At 54.5% G+C, this 27,244-nt stretch overlaps 1 protein-coding gene across 2 annotated transcripts; it reads right to left on the bottom strand.

Moving 5' to 3' along the window:
• Positions 1-27,244, bottom strand: GRTP1 (growth hormone regulated TBC protein 1). Of its 2 annotated transcripts, none has more exons than XM_023621888.2 (8): positions 26,860-27,244; positions 26,264-26,415; positions 18,712-18,870; positions 15,647-15,771; positions 13,329-13,425; positions 5,604-5,776; positions 5,336-5,521; positions 1-324 (listed from the first exon to the last, which is right to left on the bottom strand). In XM_023621888.2, exons 1-8 carry the CDS (start codon positions 26,904-26,906, stop codon positions 235-237), a joined length of 1,029 nt encoding a protein of 342 aa, XP_023477656.1. In that variant the 5' UTR covers positions 26,907-27,244; the 3' UTR covers positions 1-234. The 2 variants fall into 2 exon arrangements, with proteins under 2 accessions (XP_023477656.1, XP_023477655.1); XM_023621887.2 differs by having other exon boundaries at positions 1-321; positions 26,860-27,197.

Consider the following 27,244-nt stretch of genomic DNA (forward strand, 5'->3'; position numbering starts at 1 on the left):
TAGGTGTTGACATACTTTATTAAATACAAACACGCATCTCACATTTTATATATTATCCATGTTTCAGGTAAAAATATATTTTTAGAAATTCATGACTTCATAGCTCATAAAGAGTTACAGAATGACAATTTTAAATCGGTCTTATAAAAATTTCACAACTCCAGTGTGGACACATTGACTATGTACAGGACTTTGAGACGAGTGGTAGAAACTGGTCAGTGCAGGAGGCGCTCGTCACCCCTGCGCCAGCAGCTTGGCCCTGCAGCGCTCCCGGAGCCTGGTGATGGTGCTCGTGGACAAGCTGCCCGGCTCGGAGAAGATCTTCTGGGACAGAAATGGAGTGAGTTTAAGAACAAACCAGCCAACAACACACTTTTACCTTAGCTGTCCCCTGTTCAACACTAGACTGTGGCAGACAGACAGACCAAAGACGCCCGAGTCCCCAGCCGGGTGGACACCCCCAGTTTGCTGTGTCCCGTTCCTGCCCTGGGGGCCCAGGGCTGCAGGTTGGCTGCCTGACAGTATTAAACCAATCACCTGAATGAAGAAAAGGTCACCTGTTTCCTTTATACCCTTTTCAAAATCAAAGAGTGGGACTGCGACACAATAACGAGTACCCACCACAGACACCACTCAGAGGGGAGCCGCCAGACCCTCCCACACAGCCCCAGGAGGGCCCCGGCCCCACACACGCAGCCATCCGTTTTAGCAGCAGGCCCCAAAGGCCAGCTGGCGGGAGGGGAGCCACCGCGGGGCTTGAGTGTCTCGTTACCTCCACCAGCAGCAAGGCTAGACCCTGCACAGCCACACAGACATTCGCTCATGAACGAGAGCTGTGAAGCGCTGGATCATGTTCTGAAACGCCTCACAGGAGCGGCACGCGCCACTCCAACTGTGCGGACACATCGTTTGGTCTTCAGTCAACGGTGAGGGACATCCCACAGCACAGAGGGCGCGAAGGGAGCTCTGGACACGGGCGTGTACCCGTTCAGGCAAGCGTTCGTTCCAGGCAAGCATGAACATGAGGCAGGACCTCGCTGTGTAGCAGGTCCCAGCGGCTGTCTTCTCGGATGCTCTGATGTTCGCGCAGTGAGCAAACACGACCTGTGCTCTTCTGTGGCCACGTTTCCTTGCCCCCTTTTGCACTTTTAAAAGTTTTGAATCAAATCCATAAAGTAAACATGTCAGATTCTGAAGTCATGGGCTCCAAGCCCTTGGAATTAAAATCAGGTAGCATCTTGTCCAATTTCTGTTTTAGTTGTTTTTTTTATTGTAGTAAAACCCACATACTATAAATTTACCATCTTCACCATTTCTAAGTGTGCAGTTCAGCAAGCTTAACTATTCACACTGCTGTGTATCAGATCTCCACAAGTCTTCCATCTCCCCAAACGGAAACTTTCCCCGCTAAACCCTGAGTCCCCATCCCTCAGCCCCCGGCACCACCATCTACTCTGTCTCTGAACTGGGCTCCTCTCTGTCCCTCGTGTAAGTGGAACCCTACAGCATTTGTCTTTTGTGACTGGCTTGTGTCAGCATAATGTCGAGGTTCCGCCATGTTGTGCCTGTGTTGGAATTCCCTTCCTCTATAAAAATGCTGAGTAACGGTGCATTGCATGTTTATCCACTTGTCTGTTGATGGGCAGTTGGGTTTATTCCACATCTTGGCTATTGGGAATAATCTAGCTATGCACATAGGTGTACAAATATGTGTTCAAGTCCCTCCTTTCAGTTCTTTTGGGTAAATACTCAGAAGTGGAATTGCTGGACCTATGGTAATTCTGTTTAATTTTCTGAGGAACTGCCATACTCTTTTCCACAGTGGCTACAGTATTTTACATCCCCACCAGCAGTGGACAAAGCTTCCAGTCTCTCCACACCCTCACCAGCACTTGTTCTGTTCTGTTCTTGACAGTGACCATCCTAGTGGGTGTGAGGCAGTATCTCACGTGGTTCTGATTTGCATTTCCCTCATGACCAGTGATACTGAGCATCTTTTTATGGGCTTGTTGGCCATTGGTATGTCTTCTTTGGAGAAATGTCTGTTCAGTCCTTTGCCTATTTTTAAATGGAATTATCTGCTTTTTTGCTGTTGAGTTGTAGTTCTTCATATATTCTGGATATTAACTCCTTATCAGATGCATGGTTTGCAAAAATCTTCTCCCTTTCTGCAGGTTTCGCATTTCCTTTGCTGTGCGGGAGTCTTTAAGTTCGAGGTCGTCCTGTTTGCCTGTTTCTGCTTCTGTCGCCTGAGCTCTGTTCTTGCAGCTTTGACCCTTTAACTGTCATGCCCTGTAGCAGCTCTGAAGCCAGTCAGGGCTGTGAGAAACCAGATTTGAGGAGTGGAAGCAGGAAGAGACTCAGAGTCATTTCTAGCAAGTGAGGAACCACCCCACGATGAGGAGAAAAGATGGTGCTTCAGGGAGGGATGCGGGGAGGGACTGAGGCAGCACAGGGCACCAGCGGAGGCGGCCACAGCCTGGAGCTCCAGAGGCTGGCGCGTGACCAGCATGAGAACTAACATTTTAGACCGGGAAACGCACCATCGCGTCCTTCATGCATAATAATTTAATAATTATTTGTGCAGTTACCACTGAGAAATCCACGGTTATAAATTAGGCCAAGTGTAAGGCTAGCATTATAATAGGTTTTTCTTAAAGAAATTTCATTTCAGAAATTCTTCGGTAGGTCCGTGACACACGTCACCCACGGTTGGAGTAGAGCAGTTACGTGGCAACGCCTGCATCCCTGAAATGTGGGAAGTAAATCCAGTCCTCTGCCGTGGGCCCGGACCCCTGTGTTCAGCTGTCCGTGTCCTGCTACCTTGCACTGAGCTCCGATGGGAGGCCGCCGCGTTTATTCTCCAGGAAATTCTAGATGTTCCTGTGAGGACTTCAAGGAGGTCTGTGCTGATGTGTTTGATACAGAAACACAGCCCTGACCTTGTAGAGGTCACTGAGAAAGCAGGACCCACTGTCCGGGGCCGCCTCCCGGCCAGCTCCCCTCACGTGGCTCCATCCACTCTGTCGATGACACACAGCCTTTCTGTTTCGATGTGGGCAGACTGGTGGAACCCGCCTAGTGCCCCCGGGACCCTCTGTGCTTCCCTCGAGCCTGCTCAGCGCTCAGGGCCCAGAGCACCTTCGGGCAGAAGCCCTGCAAAGCCCCGCCGTGGTCGGCCGTCCTCCTGCAGCTGGCCCACGGGCAGGAGACCTGTCGCTGCGCTGCCTCTCGCACTTTACAAGCTCGGGCGCTCCCTGAGCGCTTCCTGTGTGCGGGGACTCACTCAACACGGCGACAGACGACGCCCGTCAGAACCTGACCACCGTGACAGCACACGCGGAGTGAGAAGCTGGACACACAAAGTCACTGTTGACACGTTGACGGGCAAATCCACGGGGACAGAAAGTAGACTGGTGGCTGCCAGCGGGAAGGGAGGAAGTACAGGTTCACTTTTGGGGTGATGAGAATGTTCTGGAACTAGATAGTGATGGTACTTGTCCCATCTTTGAATGTACATGTTACAAGGGTGAATTTTATGATATGGGAATTCTATCTCATTAAAACTAAAAGCACTCAGCAACCGTAGCATGCAGGAACTATTATGATCTCCTCCCGATATTAATGGGGAAACCGAGTCTAAAGGGACCATGAAGCCAGTCAGCGGTCATGTGGAAAGGCCTGTGATTCAGTGTCGGCCTGCGAGCTCCTGGACGCACAGCACAGGCGCGCTGACGGCCTGGGAGAGCTCCCTCCCGCAGTCTGCTGCTGCAGTTTCCCTGTGACACCCTCACTGAGGGGCGCCAGTGTCCTGAAGACTTCCTAGGACAGAGAAGCCGCCCCTCGTGGAGGACTCATTCTGTCATGGGGAGGGGTGCCAGTTCCACCTGGCAAGCCTCTGAACGGGCTGCTGACAGATCTCCCACTTGTCTCATCCGTCATCGTCACCTTCTATTTGTCACAGCCGCTGGCGGGTGAGCACGCCTGGAATGTCAGCGCTCACACCCACCTGCCTGCCATTCAGAGGACACCGGAGCCTGGTGACTGCATGTCCCCGCCACGGCAGTGAAACAGGAGGTCGTCCTGTTCTTCCCAAGGCTGGGGGGGGGGGGGGGGGCGGAACCCCGTCCCTTAATGGAGCCAGGGGCAGAGGCCGGGGTTTCCTCCACTCCGCCCACGCTGCTCCCTGGAGCCGCCTCGCACCCGCACCTGGCTTCCAGAGTGGCGTGGAGCAGCTCAGGCCGCAGGCTCTGGCTCAGTGGCCTCGATTCTTCCTAAGCCAGCCCCAGCCGTCAGAAGGCTGCCCCTCAGTCGCCTGACACGCCCCCAGGCCAAGCCGCCTCAGCACAGTGGCTGCTGCTCCCAGGAGGTGAGCACCACCTGGCCTTCCTGGGCGTGGGAATAATGCTTCACGAGGCCCCAGCTGTCTGTGCCTCTGTTGCCTCCTCTGAACTGGTATTTCAAACGGAAAGATGAGACACGAGACAAGCCAGGCATCTGCGCTCAAGGCTGCTCAGGCGCCAGCATCCCCTCCCGCCAGGGTCCTTCAGGTTTCAGCCTTTGTTTCCAGGCTCTCGCCCTCTTCCCACTAGTCCACCTACAACCTGCCTCTCCAGCCTCCACAGCCTCATCCTCCTGTCGGACGCAGCTCCACTTCCTTCACTCAGCAGATCCAAGTCGTCTACACAGCCTGCGCCAGGCCCAGTCCCAGTGGGGAGGCCCCCGGCTCGGGGAGCTGCCCTTCCGGGGGTACCGGCAACAGACAGTGTGACCCCAGCAGGGCCAGGTGAGAAGTCGACAGTGGTCGGGCCGAGAAGAGATGGCCCTACCACAGGCGGTGATCAGGAAAGCCCTGAGACTGGAAACGCGGTGCAGCTTGGGAAGGGCCCCAGGAGGGGACAGCAGACCGAGGCCCCGCACCACGCCTTGACTCAGGGGACCCCGCCACCTCCCAGGCCTGGGAGAGACTGCAGTGCCAGCGAGACCGGTTCTGCCCCAGCTGCTTCGACCCAGTGAGCCTGGACTGGGTCTGCAGGGGTTCCCGGTGGCACTGGGCCCCGCCGTCCTCAGGGCCTATGGCACGGGAGCTGGGGAACAGCCACTGGGCTCCAGGTGGGTGGTCACCACCGGTCTGCCGGTCGGCCCCAGGCTCCGGGGGAAGGCGGGCCTAGAAGGGGCTGCTTGCGAGGGTGGGGTGAAGGGGACCTCGGAGGCAGAGGTCTGGAGGGAACACAGGGACAGTCGCCGTGCCAGACAGACAGGCAGAGCCAGGGCACCTGCCTCGCGGGCCGAAGGCAGCAGCAGAGCGCAGCGCACGCTGAGCCCCAACACTCACCTGCATGAAGGTGTGGCACTCGGTCACAAACCTCCCTCTGGTGAGCTCCTTGAACTTTTCACAAACGTCTGCGAAACTGGTGGCTTCCAAAATCAAAGCCTGGTGTTGCTTAATCAGGGTCAGGGCCACCCGGAAGATAATCTTCGAGCCTTCATTGAACAAACAGTCCCAGATCCGAAGCACCGTCTGCAGAGAGACAGACAGGCACAGCATCACTGCACGACGGCCCCAGCGGCCCCGGTCTGAGCGAGCCGTGCGCCCCGCTCACCTCCACGGGCAGGATGTCCACGAACAGGCAGATGAACCATCGAGACACAAGCAGGGTCCACAGGACACCGTGCCCATCCATCAGGGCCGCCACTGCTGGCAGCTTGGTCCTCACCAGCTCCCCCAGGACCTCCTGGTCCGTCTTCAGGCCCAGCATTGCGGGGCTGTAGTAATCTGCCAAGGGGACGAGATGAGAAACCAAGAAACCTGCGTCAGTCGCTCCACAAACCACAGCCCCCGACAGCCTCGTCCCTCCTTCCTGCTTAGCCAGGGACAGAAGACAGGGCTCTCTGCGGAGGATCCTTCCCAGAAGAGGAGGCAAGGTTAGAGGACCCAGGCAGGAGGCTGAGCTGTGCCGAGGCGGGGCCTCCTGGGAGCGACTCCCAAAGCGAGGCCCCAGGGGCCCCCGAGCTCTGGACAGCAAGGCCCTGCTGGTGGGAAGCAGGGATGTTCACATGCCCACCTTCAGAGCAGCATTATTCACACCCACCAAAAGATGTGCACAACTGAGCGTCCACCTATGGGTGACGGAGAAACAGAATGTGTCCGTCCACACAATGAGATATTATTCAGCCTTAAAAAGGAAGGAAATTCTGGGGCTGGCCCCATGGCGGAGTGGTTAAGCTGGTGCACTCTGCTTTGGCGGCCCAGGGTTTCGCTGGTTTGGATCCTAGGTGCGGACATGGCCATGCTGGGGTGGTGTCCCACATGCCACAGCTGGAGGGACCCACAACTAAAAATATACAACTATGTACCAGGGGCTTTGGGGAAAAGAAGGAAAATAAAATCTTTAAATTAGGAAGGAAATCCTGACACCCACTACAACATGGATGGAGCTTGGGGACATCATGCTGAGTGAAAAAAAACCAGTCACAAAATACAAATACTTCTATGAGGTCCGTAAAGGAATCAAGTTCACAGACAGGAAGTAGACGGTGGGGCCAGGGGCCGGGGGAGGGGAGGAGACCGGGAGTGAGCGTTTAACGGGGACAGAGTTTCAGTTTGGGACGATGAAAGTTCTGGAGATGGAGTGTGGTGATGGTTGCACAACAATATGAATGTACTTAATGCCATGGAACTGCACTGAAAAACAGTTACGATGAGACCGGCCCCGTGGTGCAGCCGTTAAGTTCACATGCTCTGCTCTGGCGGCCTGGGGTTCACAGGTTCGGATCCCGGGTACAGACCTACACATGGCTCATTAATTCATGCTGTGGAAGCGTCCCACATAAAAGAGAGGAAGACTGCTACAGATGTTAGCTCAGCAACAGTCTTCCTCACCCAAAAAAAGAAAAAAAAGAGTGGTTAGGATGGTAAATTTTATGTTATATGTATTTTAACACATAAAAATACAACTGTTTAAAATCTGCAGGCGACAGCTGCCGTTTCCCGTCATCCCGACTGAGGGAGAGTCCAGCAGCCATGGCCACGTGGCCACCTCAATGGCCTTCAGCAGCTGGGGCTCTACCTGCCCGGGCTAAGGGAGGCCATGGGGACAGGCACGGGCGCAGGCAGGGCCAGCACTGCCTGACGGCGAGCTCCCTCCTGGGAGCAAGAGGCCACCACAGGGCGGGGGCTGCTGGGCTGAGGACAAGGGTCCAGCCGCAAGTGAACCCGGTGTGCGTCTGACACTATGGACACGCGCACTTGTCCCGCCGACGGGACCCTGCTGTGAAACCCTGCGAAAGGTGTTGCTCTTCCCTTTGCAAACCTCCGGCCCCTCTGACCGTGCCGTGGGGGCCCCATGGCTGGCACCTCCGCAGGGAGGGGCTGGGACCCGCTTCGCTGGCCCCCGGCTGACGGGCCTTCAGATGCTGTGCCCCCTCACGCGTGTGCTCAGGGCGCAGGGACGTCAGCATGTGCAGCTGCTGGAAGCTCTCCTCGCGCTCGTGTGACTGCCACACGCTCCAGCTGGAGGGCGAGGACGCATCATTGCTTTTACCAGATTCCAGGAGGAGCTGACGTCCCCACAGAACACAGAAGGCAGAGGCCACGTTTAGTCTGAATATCTCTCCTCATTCCCAACGAGGGCTGACGGCTTAACTGGGAGAAAGTCCTTTTACTCCACTTAATGGCTTGGGGGCCTCGGAAAGCGGGACCCGCTAAGGGGACCTCACAGCCACTCTGCTCCTCCCACCCAACCAGCCGGCAGCCAGCAGCCGGCAGTGCGCACAGCTCTGTGACCATGTGCTCAGAGGGACAGACAGACCGACACTTTCAACAGGGCGTTACCTGCTGAATGGACGTTTGTCTTACCAAGAACTTTCTAGCTTGTTAATGTGACATGTTGCAACAAACTTTAATGCTTAATTTTTGATATAAAAAATTCAGTAAGTAATCTATGTAATAAAATAGGAAATCTAGCACACACATCCTGTGCCAAACACAGCATCTCGTCCTGCCACCCGTGTTCACCATGGTCACTCACCACGGCAAAGGGACCAGGTGTCCCTGTTAATCAATTATTTTGGTTAAAACAGAATCATTATGAATATTGGCATGATATTGTGCTCATGTTACTAATTTTTAAAGACTAGTATACAATAAACTACGTTTAATACTAAAATACCCTGAAAATAATTTAATAGAAGCCAATTCAGTTACAAAATATTCTTCCCTCTCATATCCTTACTTTGCATCTCTCTTTCTCCCTCTCTCGATGTTTTAATTTTAAGAGCAACATTCTGGTCCAGCTGGGGAGAAGGGAGCACAGATTCTCAGTGTCCTGAGAGCCAGGCGACCCAATTCTGTGAGTGACGGTGATGTCTCAGAGGGAGCCAGGTTCGAGCACAGGAGCGCTAAGGGGATTTGCTGAGCTGCCAGCACAGCACGACCTCCTTCTCCGTTAGCGGCTTACACCAGCTTCCAGAAATAGAGACCTTGAAGTCCCACGCAAGCCGCCACAGGCCTGAGCGGTTCAGGGGCAGGACCGCTGGAGCCCTCGAACACTTTGTAAGACAGACAAGCCGCACCCCTGGCCCGCCTGCAGCCGTCCCTGCCCACTGTCTGAGCCAGAGACGGCACGGCCAGCGCTGGGCTGTGCACAGGAACATCCTAAGCAGCCCCCAAATGGGCCTCGCCCCCTGGAGCCCAAGTCACCTCCTCCTGGGCAGTCCTGCCTTGCAAGCGACGTGGTGGCTGCGTCAGCACCTGGGAGGGCTGACCCTGCTGCGGGCGGGGCACAGATGTAGAAACCTGCCCATGATCATTACTGCCACGTGAGTAGTCAGCGCCAGGGCTGGCACTTAGACCTGTGTGGTCTAAGTCCAACACTGATGCTCGTCAGCCCAGGACGAAGTGCCTGCCGGTGACAAGGCAAACGCTGTGCCACAGGAGTAGGGCGCAGGCGGTGGGGTATGACTCAAGGTAGGGGAGACCCCACAGGGCAGTTCACCAGAGCACAAGCGGAACACCTGCCCGGGTGCAGCTGCAACGAACAGGATCCAGTGGTCCTCGCCTCCCACTGCTGTGAGCCTCACCCGAGAAAGAGCCTTATCGGTCCTCATCTGGGCCACACCTTCGAGGCTGAGCCGGGGTATGTGATGATGAGCAGCCTGTTTCCCTGTTTCAAAGGAAAACAGGTCAGACCAGCTTTCTGGGACGCAGATACATCAGTTCCTTATTGTGTTGACTCATTACTTGATCGAGTGGTGCCGCCTCCATCCTCGGTCAGGTCAGCGAGTCAGGGTCTAGTCCCCGGCTTCTCAGCAAGCTCAGGAGTCCTCCTCGCCCCACAAAGTGGCCACGTCTGCTTTGCCTCCTGCGCCGCTGACTGGATGCCCTGGTTTCAGCAGTGACTAATTGGGACAGCCACCAACGGCCCCCCAGAGGAGGCCACCCAGTGTCACGAGAGCTGGAGGTCCACGGGAGCTGGGGGTCTGCGTGAGGACGTTCGGGGGACAAGTTCAGTGCGTACAGACAGCATCTAGTGGCCTTCTGTTGACTTGGGACCATGAGAGCCATTGGAGGGTGGAAGTGAAATCCTGTGAGTAGACCTTGTCGCAGTGACTATTAAGCGGCAGCTACACTAACTAAGTTAGCTACACTAAAGCTCCCGGAGGTGGCGGTGCCCAGGGAAGGCTCCTCAGCAGGCAGGAGGTGGCGTGGGGCGGCAGAGACCACGAGTCCGTGACTTGGTACCAGCTACTCTCTCCACCTCCGGTTCCTCCTTTGTGAGGAGACAGCAGCACGACATGTGCTCAGTTTAACACCGATTGTCACCCCATTTCCACTGCTCTGAAATCCGGCTGTCACCCACCTGGAGGCGGTGGCCGCCGAGGGGCCGTGCTGAAGGCTCTGACCTCCCGCTTCAGTGTTTGGATGTGCCCCTCCTTGCCCACCAGAGAACCCGTCAGCTCTTTCTAACTCTGTTGGCCATTCAGGTTTCCTGTTCTGTAAATCGCCTATTAGGCATATTCTTCACCAAATTTTCCACTAGATTTTTAGGAACTCTTTACATGTTAATTTTGTGGATCACAGATACCTTCTCCAAAATAGCTTGTATTTTTACTTTGCTTATGACATCTTGTGTCAAAATTAGTTTTTAGTTTTAAGGTAATTAAAATTATCAATCACATCTTTTATACTTTTTGCGTTTTATTCAAGAACTTCTTCCCTACTCCAGCATCGTGAAAGTATTCTATATCCATTGTTCTCAGTTTCGAAGTCTTGCTTTTTCACAAAACTCTTGAATCCATCTGGGATTGAAATGAGGGTCTGATTCTGTTTTCTTCCATACAGTCAACTGTCACCGACGTTTTAAACAGTCTGTCTTTTCCTCGTTAACTGAGACATCTCACACACCAAGTTCCAATACAAAGATCAGCAGACAAACTGATTTCCGGCCTCTCGACTGTTTCCCCACCCGTGGCCCCACACCAGACCGTGTCGACGCCACAGCCGGGTCACAGCCCGCCAACGTTCCTTCAAGCCTGCGTGGCTGTGCTTTGTCCTGATTCTCCCGTGTGGTTAAGCCATCCTTGCATTCCTGGGATAAACTCTCTTTAGATAAAAAAATACTCCGTGGTCATCACTGGATTCAAGTTACTAATAGCAGTATTATTATTTTAATTAGAACGTGCATACTGTGTGCGTCAGGGAGGCGAGCTGCATGACAGCGAGGTCACACTGGCTCCCCCAGATGATGGGCAGTTCAGCCTTTGCTATTTTCTACAAGATGTACAAAAAGCAGGAATTATCTGTTCCTTCAAGGTTGGAGGAGATTTTGAGTGTCTGTGAGGAGTTTCTGCATGTCTGTGCGTCTGCCCATTCAGACGTTCTACCTTCTCTCCAACCAGCTTTGTCAGGCTGCATGTTTCTCAAGATTATCCATTTATCTCTTGATGATTCTTAAAAATCTACAGACTCTCATGTGACAGCACCCCTTCATTTCTAAATACCTCACCCATTTTTCTTTATCAGTCTTGCCAGAGGTTTGTCTACTTTAGCACCGTTTTCCAAAGAACCAGCTTTTGTCTCAGTTCATCTTTTCTATTGTTCTTTGTTTTCTTGTCATTAATTCTCTCCTTCATTTATGTGCTGATGTGCAAGTAGCTACATAAATGCACACAAAGAACTCTGGAAAGACACACGCATGCTGAAGGCAGCACAGCAACAGCTGCCTCTGGGTAGGAGAGAAAGGGGTAGGCACTAATGAAGGAGAAGGGTCACTCTTTGTTCCACAATCAGTACTCTATTTTCCGAACTTTTAAAGTAAGAATACATCTGTGCATTGTCTGTGTAATTAAAAAAGAAACAACTAAGCAGGTTGACCGTGGCACTGGAATGACCTAGTTTGTGCGAAGAATTCAGAGAACATGACATACAGCTGCCTTTTGCCCTTTGAGCAGCTCTGCAATGACAAGAATAATCCCCTTTTCTCCCACAGTCCTAACATTTTTAGTTGGATATTTTGTTTTTGAATCAAGACTTGCCTGCACTGCACTTTAGTTTGATGGAACCTCATAATGACAGGAAACAACATTTTATGGCCTTAAAAATACGTCTGCATATGACACTACCACCTTAGAGGCAGTGTGGAGCCTCGCTTTTTGTTTTCTGAGTCGACACTGTCACCTCTGATGCCCTCTGTATTCCACCTGCTCACTGTGGGTGGTGATGTGGTTGCTGCCGTCCACCGTCTGACCTCCTGCCACAGTGGGTCCTCTGATGTTTGCCCAACCCCCAGAATAGTGTCTGGAATTGATCCTGGGAACCAAGATTCATCCCAATCCGGTCCTTACAGGTAAGTGTAGCAAACGGTGCAGCTACGAAGCTCTGTTGCCATTCCCCTGGGAGTCTCACCTCCTTGTCCTCGTCCTCATCCTCCCCCGTCTCTGCAGCTCAGGCCCTCACGTGGAAGCAGGACGGCTGGAGCTCCTCCCCAGTCAGGCTCCTCTCCCGCAAGCGGGCCCGCTCCACCTGCCTTCCTCGCGGCGGCTGCACCCAGTCTGGTCTCTGGAGTGCTTGCTCCCCAGGCCACGGAGCATGAGAAGTGACCTCGCTTCCCCGTCCCTCCAGATTCTCCCCATCTCTAACTCAGGCTACTCGTCCACGAGGCACACGCCAGGGTCTCACGTGGCCGTGGGTGTGAACCTGGCTCTGCCACACACGGCCTTGGGACCCAGGCCTTAGCGTCCTCATCCATAAAATGGACTCAGTAGTTGGGTCCATGTGGCGCAGCTGTGCTGAGGGTTAAAGGAGAGCGTAGATGCAGTTCAGCATGGAACCTGAAACGTGCCACGTGCCCACGACGCAGAAGCTACAGTGCACGCCCCTCACGTCTTCAACACAGAGTCCCGGACAGAGGCCAGCTCTCCTGGGTGGTTCTGGGTGCTCTCCCCGGTGGTCCTGGGTGGGTCTAGCCTGACTCAGGGGGGCAAGCGTGGGGGTGGGGGGAAGAGGGGGGAAACTCGGTGGCACCGAAAACAAGACTGACCCAGGGCTCCTCCCACCTGAAGGAGCCCGTAACCTCCCCGTCCATTGGTCACAAGGATTTGCAACTGTGTTTGTCCTGAGCCACGTGTGAGCTCACTGGGACCATCAGCACTGTCACAGCTGGGGGGGCAGAAGGTGGTATCTGCCCCACATCCCCTCCCACCTGAACTGGTTCTGGCCATTCTCGTCCCAAAGTGGTCCCACTGCATGGCTTGTGGTCTACACTGTGCATTACAAAAATTGCAGTTGTTTACTAATAAATGACTTGTTTATTAATTAATCTGTAATTAATGAAAATAATGAATATTCATTAATAACTAGAAAGGTGAAAATGCATGAAAAGAATGACTTTCACCTTAATGAAAGTAGTAATAATGGCTGACGAGCATTTCACTCCATCCGACCTTTTGTGGACTCAATAACAAGCACACACACAGGAGCGAGCTCACCTCTCCCCGATTCTGTGGTCAGTAAGACAAGCAACAGTCCATGAGTCTCCACACAAACGGGACAGGCCCAAGGGGCAGACAGCCAAGCACACGGCCTCAGCCAAACTCCAGCTCTGGGACGCAGAGCGAAGAACGCTCCACGGGGCCCGAGAGGCCGCGGCTCCAGCTGGAGCCATCACCTTAGATCCCGTTCTTCCCTTTAACTCAGCTACAAGAAGATGTTAACCTCAACTGCCTAACAAATTCAGCTGCATTTTAACTAAACCTCAACCTGCCGGCTGAGTCACTGCGACAGCACCAGAACAGGAAGGCGAAGGCAAGCGGGGGAGAGCGCGACATACCGGGCAGGATCCTTCCGATGAGCGCATCCAGGAGCCAGAAGGACTCCTCCTCGTTCTTCGTTATGAGAATCAGGTATCCGGCGATAAAGTTCATGCCCTGCAATCAGAGGACGAGACGCCAGCTCAGGCCGAGCGCTCACCCCACTGGGCCCTGTCACTGCTCGGCCGCTGCTCGTCGCCCCCGAAATTGCACAATTCTAGAACTTTGGTCGAACTTCAGAGATAGGGAGAATCTGCCTTCCAGTGATGCATTTGGTCAAGCCCACATGAAAGGGTAAGAAGAAAACGGTTAAGAGAAACTCTTCTGAAAACTGCCCTAGAAAACTAAGTCCAAGACTCCTTCAAGCAACGGTAACCGTATGCTCAACGTAACTTAAGAGCGGTTTCTAAAAAGATTGCTCTAATACGTGCCAGCAGCAGGAAACCCCTCTCAGAGGGGGACCAGACCAGTGGCCACATTTCACAAGAGCATAAGGCTCCCGGTCTGACACCCGGGGCGAGAGAGAACTCTGACGGACGCTGTTCGGGGGATTCTCGGCACACCTGCCAAAGGGCGCTGTTGCCGAAACGCTTGACGTGTGTGACTCAGCTGAGAGAAGCGGCTAGAAAGAGCCCGGCCATGGAGCCCAGCCACAGCGAGCCGCTGTCGTCACCGGCAACTGGGTTTGAGGTGCTCTACGTTCTTTGTCACTTGTCTGTATTTTGTAAAATAAACGTGGATTTCCCTAATGATAAGGGAAAAATCCAGCCTTTGTCAACCCATAAATGTGGGCACAGGGACATCACAGAGGGAGAAGGCCACGTGAAGGTGGGGGCAGAGACTGAGCCCAGGGTCGCCAAAGGCCACCAGGAGTGGGAGGCCACGGACAGTCCCCATGGCGGCCTCAGGAGGAACCAGTGGCCGTGTGGCACCTTGTTCTCCGACTTCGGGCCTCCAGATGTGAGACAGTCAATTCCCGGCGTTTATGCCTCTCAGCCTGGGGTCCTGTCGCGCAGCCCCGGGGAAACTAACACACCACACGTGTGTGTGTAAATACGTGTATCCACGTACATGCAAACACATTCCAAACACCAGAGGAGCTTCCGCATCACGCCAACGTTGAAAACTGTGTGAGGTTTCTTTTTTAAAGCTATTTTTAAACCCCACAAGAACAGTACTAGAATAATCCAGACAGTTTCTCGGCCATCCTGCACCTCCCCCGAAAGGCCAAGTCCTTGTTCTGGACGGCAGGTTAACGACGGTAACAAAGCAGAGCATGAGGGGGCTTCCGTCTGGGGGGGACGGGTCCCAGAGTCACCTGCTCACAAGCGCCCGCGGAGCACGGCACCGGGAAACAGCCTAATGGTCACTCAGGGGACACGAGCAGGTCGCTAGCTTCTTTGCGGCTGGTCTTTTCAAAGGGGTCGCTCCTGCTCCCCTATCCTCTCAACCCAAGAGCAACACCACGAGCCATCTATATGGAAACTCAAGTCCCAAAGCGACCCCAACATCTGTGCCAACCTCACAGAGGCCTCAGCGCCCTGGCCTGCCTTCTCGATGAACCGGCCCACGCCCGGCACGGGGGATCTCACCACGTGGTTCCCTCGCTGTCCGCTCAGGACACCTGGGACAAACCTCGGGCCCCAGGAGCTTGGTGGCCCACGGCCCCAGACGCAGGGAGAGCCACCTCGCTGACAGCACCGGCCACACACAGCCACGGCGACGGGCAGCACGCCCGGGACAGGCAGCCACGGCTCCTGCCGACCCCTGCCTCGGCAGCCTCCTGTGAGCCAGCACGGAGACGGCCCACCTCGCGGGAAACCCGGCTGGGCTCTGCCGGCACCCTCAGTGGGAAGAGAAGTGTCCCGTTGACGTGCTCTCGCCTGAGGGCGATCCTCCCGCCTCAGTGCTGCTGCCCCAGAAACCCAGGACAAGGGGCTGAGACTGCAGGTAACCAGGCGACGGTCACCCTCCCTGCGGGGAAGGTCTGGGTTCCCAAAGGGACCTCAAAGGAGCCCCTACGCTCACTCACCTGGCCCCACACACTCACATAGACACACACTCTGTACCGCGGCCGAGGTGCGGGTCACTCCGTGTCCAGAATGTGCAGCCCTGTGCTTGCTTACGTTGCCTCCCACCTGCCCGGCACGTGGGTGTCCTCTGGCTTTCCTCGCTGGGAAACTGAGCCACAGGCCAGCGTGAGGTATTATCGGTTAGGGAGTCTCTGCTCTGGGCTCCTGGGGAACGGTCGACGTCCCCTGGACGACGGCCCTGTCGTGAGTCTGTGGGTGTCCACGCTGTCCCCCGCCCCCAGCGCCCGCTAGCTGCCCGGGCTCACCTGGCAATACCCCACGCCCTGGTTGTGGTGCCCATAGGCCAGCAGCACATTGTACAGGGTCTTCTGCAGACAGGGATCCGCGCTCTTGCGGAATTTCACGTTATCCGGGAAGGTCCTGTTCATATCTGCAGGGAAATTCACGGCACAGAATTGTTCAAAGGCTGGAAAGGGAAGACCAGTCTGCGACGAACCAGATCCTCCCGCGCCCGCCCCGAGGGAGGCCCAGCCCACCGCCGCAGCGCACGCTCCGTCCACGCGTGAGGGATGGTCTCCACCCTGGTTACGCGCCTGAGCCACACAGAAAGCTCCACAGGGACGAGCCGTGGGCACCCAGAGCCAGGAAGGAAGACGGGGGCGTCCCCTGGATGCCCTGTCCTGCTCCAGCCGCGCCCCAGGGATGCCAGAGGGTCCCAGAAGCCCTTCCTCCCAAAATCAGCGGTGGCAGAGTGGGTTTCTCTGAGCCGAGGCCGGCCCTGCAGGCCCTGAAGCCTCCTCGTGTCCCTCCGCTGCGCAGACCCGCCAGCACCGCTGCCCTCACGTTTCCCTCTTAGCTGGGGGCGGGGGATTAATGTAGGACAATGGGTGACAAGTGAGCAGTTTACACGAAACCTTAGAAAATTTTCCCAACTCCGACGATGGAAAACCTAAGGAGGCAGCACATGCTGAGACGCCCTTTCAGAGGCAAACAGACAAACCGGAAACTAGGCCCCAAATAGACCAGCACTGCCAGCTGTCTGCAGGCTTCCCTGACCAGCCTCTTCCTCCTCGTCGGACACCCACTTTGTCCGCCCGTCCCGCCCGACTGGCCGGCCAAGCCATTCTGCACAATGCTGGACGAGCTCGCCAGGACAGACTCCCGCCTGGCACTGAGCTCACACCTGACCGTTTACCGCTGCATTTTGTATGTGACCCCTGCAGACAGGTGGGAGGGCAGAGGGTGTGTGTCAACGGAAACAATGACATCTTCACTGATTCTAAAGGTCCTCCTTAGTGTTGTGTGTGTGACTGTGCTGCCTACAATGACGGAAATGGACTGGGACCCACCATGTCTGCACCCATGTGGACCTCAAGAGGGGACACCCCCACGAGCTCTGCGTCGTGCTGTAAGGTGAGCACACCCGGGCTCTCCCCTCTCTGCCTACAGAGATCCAACCGCTCTTCTCGCACTGACGTCTACACAGCTGCTGGAAAATTCTCTTCCCAGCCTCTGGCCCCACCCTTATCTTTGCTTATAAAAAACTAGATCTGAGCAAAATAGTAAGCTTAGTGCCTCAGAGCACATTATTTTTCATTGTATTTCTTTTACAAAAATTTTTTTTCTCTGGAATTCTAAATGTTCCAAAAACTGAAATCGATCAGGAGGAAATGAGAGTGTTTTTCACTAATTCAGACTAGAGTGATCAGCCCTGCTCGTTCCTAGGTGATATCTCTTATTATGAGAGGCTTCTCAGAATATTTTCAAGTCTCTCCACGCCCCCCTTCTTCCCGTCGTGGAGGGAGAGGCAGACAGGATGTGCTGTCTGTGGCTGCGTGGCACGAAGCACCCACGCCACCATGCCTGTAAAACAATGTAGCCAGAGTCCTCAAAAAAACAGGCGTAGGATCACCATGTGGTCCAGCACTTCCACCTCTGCGTCTATCCCCAAAAGAACGGAAAGCAGAGCAGCATTCTTCACAACAGCCAAAAGGGGGAAGCAACCCCAGCGTCCAGCCACGGCTGGCTGGATAAACAAAATTCGGTCCGTGCACACAACGGAATATTACTCAGCCTTAAACGGGAAGGAAATTCTCTCACCCGCCACAACACGGACGGACCTTGAGGACCTTATGCTGAGTGAAATAACCCCGTCACAAAAGGACAAATGCTGTGTGATTCCACTCACGAGGGACACAGAGCCCTCAAATTCATGGAGACAGAAGTCGATGATGGTGCAGGGGCCGAGGTGGGGGGAGGTGGAGGGAATTTAATGGGGACAGAGTTTCAGTTTTGAAAGATAAAATGGTGAATGTTATGTACATTTTACCATAATAAAAAATATTTACCCAAAAACGCTGGCACTAAACAGGGCCTTTAAAGTCATTTTCAGACACACAGCAGCATTCTGTTGCAGTTCACGGGCTTGGCCTCCCTTGGTGCTAGGTCTCGTCCCAGCCTGAATCAGCATTCCTGGCCCCTAGAGCGGCGCCCCAGGCTGGGCCTGCAGCTTCTGTTCCGAGACCTCTAGCCGTGCCTGCTGTGTGTCAGGATGCAGGCGGCGGCTGAGCGGCCCCAGCTCTCCCCACCGGCTCCAGCCCTGGGGATCGGAGACCCTAGGGGCTGCCATCAAGGGCTGAAGTCCCCTCTTCCCTATGTTGGGGGCAGACCACTCTCACTGCCACAAGCCAGTCCAACCTCTCAGAACTTTAAAGTAATTTTTTTTAATTAAGCATTTTATGTTTAAATTTGCATTTCTCAGAAACTGTGAAAAGCAGAAAGGCAGAAGTGTTTCCTAAAAATCTAATTATTCAGTTTAGGTTAAACATTTCTTTGAGCACTTGGAACTGTAAGAGCTGTGAGCCTATGTGACGGCTGAGGAAGCTGGAAGGAACAGAAGCCAAAGCCCCAATCAGCACCTCCAGACGACAGCTAGAGCTCGACACAAAGAGGACCCCGGGTGAGGCTTTACGACACGCGAGCATCTGTAAGTCAACGCGGGTCACCACCAGGTGACGTCCGGCAGGGGGACGGCTCACTCGGCGGCCTCCTCGCTGACCTGGAGGGATTCTCCACGGAAGAAACCGGTCTTTCTACGACCATTTTCCTTACTGGCTAACTAGGTGCTCAGATGTTTGCTGAGTGAATTACAAACATCATTCTCCCCGCAGGAATTACTTAAGCTCCGATTTTCCTTTGAGAAAAATATAACTTCAAATTGAAATCAGTTGATGCACCTTTAACAAAGAAAGTTTCTCCACCAACATCGTGACCTTAAAGACGGGGTATACACACAGTTCCCCCATCGGGGGCGCCCACTCCCAGCCTCCCGCCTCGGCCACCATCACCAGAGGGGCAGACGCTGCATCACCTGTCCTGATGGCCTCCTCCAGGCTGTCGTTTCTCTGTCCCTGGAGAAGCCGGTGGTAGTAGCCGGGGTTGCGGTCCATTTGGGCCTGGGCTCCACTCACTCCCATCCAGACGCGGGCCCGGTGCTCGAGGGGAACACCCTTCCGGATATAGCGCTTCACTGAAATGGAGAGAGGGGTGGCTCAGAGGCTGGGCAAGCCTCTCCTGAGGTCACAGCCTCGGGCAGGGCCCTCTGAGAAGACGGCACCAATTTCAACGCTTCTAGCTCTCCCCACTTCTCTCCCTAAACAAAACATGAAAAAGATGCAAAACATCACACATCTCCACCAAAACTGGTACATACACTCATCACAGAATTCTCTCCCAGAGGAACACAGACGGGCAGGCTCCAATAACCCCCGGTACTCCACCTCGCTGTCAGCACGCAGAGCTGACGCACTGGGGCTGCAAGGCTCACCCTCTCGTCCTCCCTGGCCACCAGCCCCACCGACCGTGCAAGACGCGGCGGACAGGACAATGGGTTGGCCACAGCCCGGCCTCAGGCTTCTGGTCTGCAGGGACTTGACCAGGAACACTCACTGTGGCCCAGGGTTCCAAGAGCGCAGCTGGTGACCGCACAGACACTGCACATGGGAGGGACAGAAGCCACCCCGAGTGAAGGGACACAGAGCAGGAAGAGACCTCAGGGGCCGGGGGAGCCGCGGCGGCGCAGTGACGGCTGGAGGGACAGACCCGGAGGCCCTCGCATACCAGGCTCAGGCTTGGGTGCGTGGTCCTGCCCTGGAGGTGACAGGGCAACCACAGGGCCCAAGGTCCTGGGGGTTCTGGAAAGCTCTCTGCAGCTACGTGGAGCATGGACTAATGGGGAGAGACCAGTGAGTGTCGGCCGCGGGGCCTGCGGGACACACATGGCTGGGAGCAGGTGGCGTTAGTGCAGGTGTCCTTGTCCTGTTCTGAGGCTCATCTCTGTAACTGGGGGGTACTTTTATTGACAATAAATATGTGAGAGGCAATCAGTGATGTTCTAACGACCAGAGATACATAGGAAAAGAAGCCAAAACCACGTGTTTCCTCCATTGATCACTGTCCCGTCGCTTCCCAGGCAGAGGGGGCAGATCTGTGAGACGGCCCTTCCAGCCCCTTTGGTCAGCCTGGGGCCGGCCATATGCTCTCAGTGACCTCGACTTAACCTCCGAACAGCTCATTTTCAAAGCAAACATTCAAAGCTTTGTTGTTTTCCTTGGATGTTATATTATAAATGCCATTATTTTAAAAGAAACCACACTTTAGGAAAAAATAAAAGCGCGTGCAATTAGTGAAATTCCACCAGCTGCCGTAAAAAGAAAAAAATCAGAGGCACCAGCTGCATTTAACAGAAAAAACTACAGGAATAACATTATAGGTTACAGTAGAGAAAAGCAGTATCCACAAAACCTTATCAACTGGAATTCCAAGGCCACCCAGAACCGACAGCCATCGACGTTCCTGACACCTCAAAGCGTACGCCTGGAGGCCTCGTGGAGCACGAGCTGCCCCCTCCCGGAAGGGCAGGTGGGGCAGCAGGAGCCCAGCACGCACCCGCAGATGACGCAGGCGTGACAAGGGACAACGGGAGGAGGAGGTAACAGACTCCAGCACCGTCCGCCAAAGTCAAGGAAAATCAAGAAACCCTCTCTGCCGTTCAGAAGCTCACCAGAGGGTCACCTCGTGGCAAGAACATCTCCGTACCTGGTCTATTCATACTGTTATGAGAACAAGAAAGCATAAGCTTTGTTTTATTTTTACATTTACCGAAAACACTCATTATTCAGCCCACCTTCACACCGACTTGGTATGACTTACGCTGAAGTCTGGCTGCAGGTCTCATGACCCCTCAGGGGGCAATGTGACCAGGAACAACCCAAATGAGTCCTTAATCCTCGTCTGCTGAACAGCAGCGGACAGATCAGCCGACTCGGGCGGGGATCATCCCAGCTTAGACGGCCGCAGACGAAGGTCACGAAAACATCAAAGGAACCTCTAGATGCTGACAACAAGCCACTGAAGGAAAAGACTGAAAAGAGTCTCATTTACAATAGCACCAGAAGTAAAAGGGGCAACACTTAGATGCAAATCTGACGAAAGGCCGAGCGTCAGGAAAGAGCTCAAAGACCCAGGTGAGCAGAGAGACCACGAGCACCGCGGCACGGGCTGGAAGGCTCAGTGGCGTTAAGATGTCAGTTCTTCCCAAATTGAGACAGAAGCTCAAGGCAATTCCTATTAATGTTCCAGCAAAAATAAGTTCATAATGACAAGCTGATTCTAAAATTTATGCGGAAAGGCAAAGAAAACGGAAGAACCAGAAGAATTGTGAAAAGAAACTGGAGAAATTGGAGTAACACTCTGACTTTAGGGCTCACCACAGACTTCGAGTGAGCACGACAGTGCGGCACTGGTGAAAAAATACACATAGAGATTAATGGAATGTAAGAAAAAATCCAGAAACAGACCCACACAACGAGAATCAACTGCTTTTTGATAAGGTTACAAAGGAAATTCAACGCAGACAGAACAGTCTTTCCAACAAAGAATGGCCAAAATAAAAAATACCCAAAATACGAAGTGCTGGCAAGAATGTGGACACTAGGACTCTCACCCAATGGCGGTGGGAAGGCGAAATTGGGCAGCCGCTGTGAAAACAGTTTGCAGTTTCTCACAAGTTGAATATACAGTCACCGTATGGCCCAGCAACCCCACTCCTAGGTATTTACCCAAGAGAAAGGCAAGTGTACGTCCACACATAACCCATGTGTGAAAGCTTATAATGTTGGCTCTCCACATCCCAAATGTCCCTTTGGCTGATGAACAGATGAAGAAGTCTGTGGGGCGGGCCTGTGGCCGAGTGGTTAATTCACGTGCTCTGCTTCAGTGGCCCACGGTTCTGCTGGTTTGGGTCCTGGGCACGGACATGGCACTGCTCGTCAGCCCATGCTGAGGCAGTGTCTGACATAGCAGAGCCAGAAGGACCTACAGCCTACCGGGGGGTTTGGGGAGAAGAAGGGCAAAAAGAAGATTGACAACAGATGTTAGCTCAGGACCAATCCTTGAAAAAGAAAACCTGTAGTGCGCCGTACAACGAAGGGCTCCTCAGCAACGAGGAAGGGACTGCCGATGCGCCGAGGATCACAGGTGCGTCTCAGAATGCTATGTTAAGTGAAAGAAGCTGGACTCGAAAGGCTCCGAGCTGGGTGGTCTCATCTGTGCGACATCCCGGGGCCTGCCGGACTACAGGAAGGAGGAGAGGTCAGCAGAGCAACAGGAGGGCACCCTGAGGGGAGGGGCTGCTCCGGGGCCCGCCTGTGGCGGGGGCGTGCGGCTCTCGGCGCTTGTCTGAACCCACAGAACTGTATGCCCATGAGAGTGAACCGCACAGTAAATCAAAAGCAATCATTTAAAAACATCAAGCCAAAAAGTGCAAGTGGTCAACCTCGCTCTGGAGTCAGACTCAGCTCTGCGGCAACGTGCCAGGGCAGAGCCTGAGCAGGCCTCGCTCGGGTCCCTCGCCTGTGGAATGGAGACAACGCCCTGGGCCAGGTGCCCGAGGCACAGCCAGGACTCAGGGACCCTCAGCCGGGTCAGCAACACCCCAGAAGTTTCACAGAACAAAGGCCTCTGCTACTTGTGGCTGTTCCTTACCTGAATTTACAGTTTCTTTAGAAGAGAATGAATATATTGACGTGTCCTCAGAGACTGACACTTTCCCCGGGGCTGGGCGACCCCACAGACCATCACTAACGTTTGCAGAAGCATAAAACATAAAGGAAAAGAGTTGGGAAATTTGTTAAAAAGAGGTGGGACTCCAGAGAATTACCTTCCAAGTGTCTGCCCCAACAAGGTGAAGCAAATCCCCAGGTTTTTTTTGGCAATTGTCCTTGAAAATATGTTTTTGCAGTTTTATCCTAACATAGATGGTGCTAATATCCGAACCCACAATGAAGGAGACGAGAAGCAGCACACGGCCACGGAGCTTTTCCCTTTCAAAGTCCCTTCACCAGGATGGGAAACAAAGAGGGACGAGGAGCCAGGGCGGCGTGGGACTGCGTCTGTCGAACCTCGTCCCTCAGGTTGAGAGAGAAAGAGTACATTGTGTTAAGGGCTCCTGGTGGATATTCGCTTCGGACAAAGAAAAAGAAAAACATTCATTGTATCCGCAAATATCGTGATCAATACATTATAGCTGTCATCTGAAGACGTGCCGAATGCCAAGATCTGTAGATAATTGTGCTACTTGAGACATTAAGACGGGACAGATGAAAGTCCTTCTAAAAAAGATAAAAGACACAGTAGAACCAAAAAAGCAAGATTTGGTTAAAGAATAGGACCGAGGGAGACTGCCAGGTGTGCTCGCTGAAATTCAAGGATGGGCTTCCGACACTGAGCTCTCTGCCTATTAACATCCACGCTGCGGGCCCAGCATCCCTTACACGTCGTCGCTTCCCTGGCGTGTCACAGACCTGACTACGCTGCCATCAGCCTAGAACATCTGGTAGGAAAAACCTGGATTCCCACTTCTGGGACACCTCGTACTCCCCTGTTTAGGCCTGAGGCTCTCGTGGAGCGTCGCCAGTGCTAACAGGACCCCTGACCATCAGGCCCAGGAACAACGGCAAGTTTCAGTGGTGACACCCCGGGTCACAGAACCACGGGAGCCACACGCTTCTCGCTGGATGAATTTGAGTCCTCGTGCCCTGAAAGAACATGGGCCACTACTCACCTGGACGCTGAACCCCATCCCCCAGGCTGAAGGCTCTCTCAGAATCAAATATATTTGCTCCCAAAACTGTTATGCCAATTATACAGGCGACCACAATCACACAGCTTAGCGAACATTATATAAGTCAAAGAAATACCAAAGCAAAAAAGAACTGTCATTTCAATAAAAACCAAGTTAAATTTTTAGAAGAGCTGATAGAGATAGGTGCCTGAAAAAACCAACAACAAACAAAACCTTCAAGTCAGGCATAGATAACTGCCAAGACGGGAGCAGAAAAGCTGGGAGGATTCTGCATTCAGGTTGCTTTTATTCCTACTCTACTTGGAGAAACCCCATACTGGAAAATAGAGACAATGCATTGATGGTGGTTCCTGCAGGAAAGATACAGGATTTAAATCAGCGGACCGACCCTATTCAGAAAAAAGGAGACGAAAGGACAGAACCACACAACAAAATCAAAGAGGGCAGAACAAAGGTGCCTTGAGTTCAGGTAAAAGCAGAAGCTTTACGAACATCGCGTAGTGACTCTCTGTTTTAACCGACCTCTGGTTAGCAGGCCAGAGGTAGCCACGCTGGGCAGGAGGCCGTCCCCTGCATTAAGAACAAACTGCAGACCCATGGGTGCATGTGTACACGTGTGAGGGCGTGTGTGTGCACACTCTGCTCCCGGGAGAGACGTGAGGACAGTCACCAGCGGGCACCTCTGCCGGAGACTGGGGCGTGGGCAGGAGAGAACTCAACGGCACTCACGTCTTTCAGCATGATTAAGATGTTTTACCACGTGCATAAACTGTGTTTATTTTCATATACCTGTATTAACTTTTCAAACAATAAGACCCAGGCAACTTTTAAGAATAAATCAAAAGGGAAAAATAAAGGCAGATGTGCTGCTGGAAACACGTTCACACAGAGGCGACGCGGGGACAGACACCAGCACAGGATTTCCATGGGTGCACAGGGGACACTGGCTCCAGGGGTCTGCAGAGCAGCACAGGACGCCCTGTGAGGCCCCTGTAGCTGAGCTCATGAAACACAGTTTCGTTGTTGCTAACACTCCCCGTCAGGACAGCCTGGAGGAGAGAGCTCGGTCAAGGGAGAGGCGGGTGTTGGCGTCCAGTGTGGATGGACAGCCTCCCTCAGCTCTGCCTGCCTGCCAAGCAGCCAGTTTCAGGTCAGCCTGCCTCCACCCAGCCCTCCTTCAACTTGACTATCTCCTGGGCACCTGCTGTGCGTCAGGGGCACTCTGCGCCCTATTCACTAGCCCCTTTAAAGGCAAAAATTGATTGTCACCCCCTTGTTTAAAAACCCTTTTACAGCTGGCTGCTCTTGGCCTGGTCATGTGATGTGGCCCACCTGTGGCCCGGGACAGGGTCCTGCCCCATCTCCGGCCTGTCCACCCACAGCCCTCATACTCTGCTCACACAGCTCCAGCCTGTGCAGCTGACCCCCAGGCTCACCCCTTAATTGCCATTAATGCCCTATTTCAAGAAGGGTTGACATGGCCCTCTGCCCCAATGACCTGAGTCCCCTCAGCTCCCGGGCACATTCCTGCCAAGGTCCTCACTACCTGCCCCATAGGCACTGTTGTCTGTCTGTCTGCAGGGTGGGGAATGGTGCAGGCAAACACTCCACTTGTTCACATAACAAACACCAAGGCCATCACCCCTGTCAACAAAAATAATCCATAACCAATCTATAAATGAAAATTTGGGTGAGTTTATTCTGAACTGAAATCTGAGGACCATGGCCCGGAGCCTTTCTTCCCAAAGGAAGAAAGGGCACCAAGGAAGTGAGGTATACAGAGTGGTTATATACCCCCATACAGGACATTTCACATGTGATTGAAATGTCCCTCCCACAATAGTCACAAGATTGCCCTGTTGGCACAGCACTTGATGGACACAGCAGGTAGTGGGTCTGCTATCTTGGTGGGCGTAGCAGGAGGCAAGTCTATTGTCTTGAGCTGGGAGGTCACAGGTGAGCACAGCAATCAGTTCCTAGCCTAAGGAAAGATGCTTAATCCTTAAGGAAATGCCAACGTTGGGAGGGGGAGGGAAGTTGCACCTTTATCTCAAGGGCCTTTGTTCTTGCCATAGGGAATATCTAAAGCAGATATACAATGCATGCTCAACAGCCACGGTCAGGCCCTTTTGGAAAGACAAGGTCAGGCCGAATTAGGAGGGGCTGGGGCAGGAAGGAGAGGGGTCCAGGAAGGACGCTGGCTTTCGCTCTGAGGGATGCAGGGAAGGCTCGGTCACAGGTTGGACGAGGGGAGGGTCCCGACCCAGCTCGCTTGGAGGAGCACAAAATCAGTTTTCTTCTGGAAAGAAGGCCGTGGTCCCCATTCCTATCTGGCAAGCAGGCCCAGTGTCAAAGGGAAGAAATGACGCCCTCTACCTTCAAAGGGCGAGTTCTAGCTGAGTTCAAAGCTTCCAGCCTCAACTGTGAGCCTTGTAACCTCTGGGTCCCTGGCACCGCCCCACGGATACCCTGGCCAGGCTCAGGGCAGCCTCCCAGGTAAAGGGTCTAAGGACTGGAACCTCCCTCCTCCCTGTAGTCTACCCGGCCCTGGCTTATCCCCTTATCCCCTCTCCCCTGACCCCCTCTTTCCCGGACCCCTCTCCCTTGTGGACTTCACTCCTCCCTGGACCCCCCCCCTCCCTTCTGCATCTCCCTCCTCCCCAGACGCCCCTCCCCTGCCCTCAGTATCTCCCTGCCCCCAGACCCCCTCCTGCCAGGCGCATTTGCCAGGCGCAGGGCTTGTTTGCTGAGGGCGGGGTGGATGGAGCTCGGAACTCACCTGTCATACTTTTCTGCACTCTACCACTTCCCTTTAGAAGTTTAGACCATTTTATTGCTCTTCGAGTGAGGATCACCAGATAGGTGGAAAAAAATTCTTCATAAGCTGCATAATCAAAGTCTTCAGGCCTTTCAAACCCATATGGATCAATCCTACAATAGGAGAAGAAAAGCCCCAGAATAAAGTCCCCTGTAAGCACGTGCGACCTGTGGCTCAGAGCGCCCGGCCCGCGGGTCCTGCTCTGTCCGGCCCAGTCCGCCAGTCCTGCCCCGCCCCAGGGTCCTGCCCCCGGGTCCCCCTGCCCGGCTCTTTCCCCAGCCCTGCTCTGTCCCCTGGGTCCTGCCCCCGGGTCCCCCCGGGGAGGAGGCGGTGAACCAGCGTGGGGGTCTGCGGCCTGTTGGGAACCGTCACCGGCCCCGCGAGAAGCGCGCCCGGTGCCTCCTCTGGCACAGAAGAAGACCCGGGACGCGCGCGGCGGGGGCGGCCGCCAGCCCGGCGACGCGCAGGCGCCGGCACCCCCCAACCTGCATCCCCCCCTAATCCCCAACCCGCACCCCTAGGCCGGCTGAGGGGCGCCCCGGCCCCTGCGCGCCCACCTGGGGACGCGGTCCCGCGCCGCCTGCGCGCGCTCTGAGGGCTCCATGCCGGGAGGAGGGGCGCCCCGAGCCGCCGGGACCGAGGGGCCCAGGCCGGTGGTCAAGTCCGTCTCCCCGGACCGCGGGCCGCTGGAGTCCTTCCGCCGGGCGGCGGGCGCCCGGAGGGGAGGGGGAGGGGAAGGGGTGGTGCTGGAGGAGGGAGGGAGGGGGGAGGAGAGAGGAGGGAGGGGGGAAGGGAGGGGGGAGGGAGGGGCGAGGAAGGAGGGGCGACGAGAGGAGGGGAGGGACCCTGGAGGACCGGGTGGGGAGGCGTAGGCGGGGCTGCACCTGCTCCTCCGGCCCCTGACCAGCGCGGCGTCCGGAGCTCCGGGAGAGGCCACGAGGG

The sequence above is a fragment of the Equus caballus genome, chromosome 17, assembly GCF_041296265.1.
Source record: "Equus caballus isolate H_3958 breed thoroughbred chromosome 17, TB-T2T, whole genome shotgun sequence".
In the NCBI taxonomy this organism is placed as follows: Eukaryota; Metazoa; Chordata; class Mammalia; order Perissodactyla; family Equidae; genus Equus; species Equus caballus.

Bases quoted from the DNA above. Each gene is read 5' to 3' on its own strand.
- GRTP1 (XM_023621888.2), bottom strand. From the start codon at position 26,906: ATGGAGCCCTCAGAGCGCGCGCAGGCGGCGCGGGACCGCGTCCCCAG. The intron at 18,871-26,263 runs GTGAGTTCCGAG...TCTCCATTTCAG, and splicing joins AGTGCAGAAAAGTATGACAG to TGAAGCGCTATATCCGGAAG. The intron at 13,426-15,646 runs GTGAGCCCGGGC...CTCTGATTGCAG, and splicing joins AGGGCGTGGGGTATTGCCAG to GGCATGAACTTTATCGCCGG.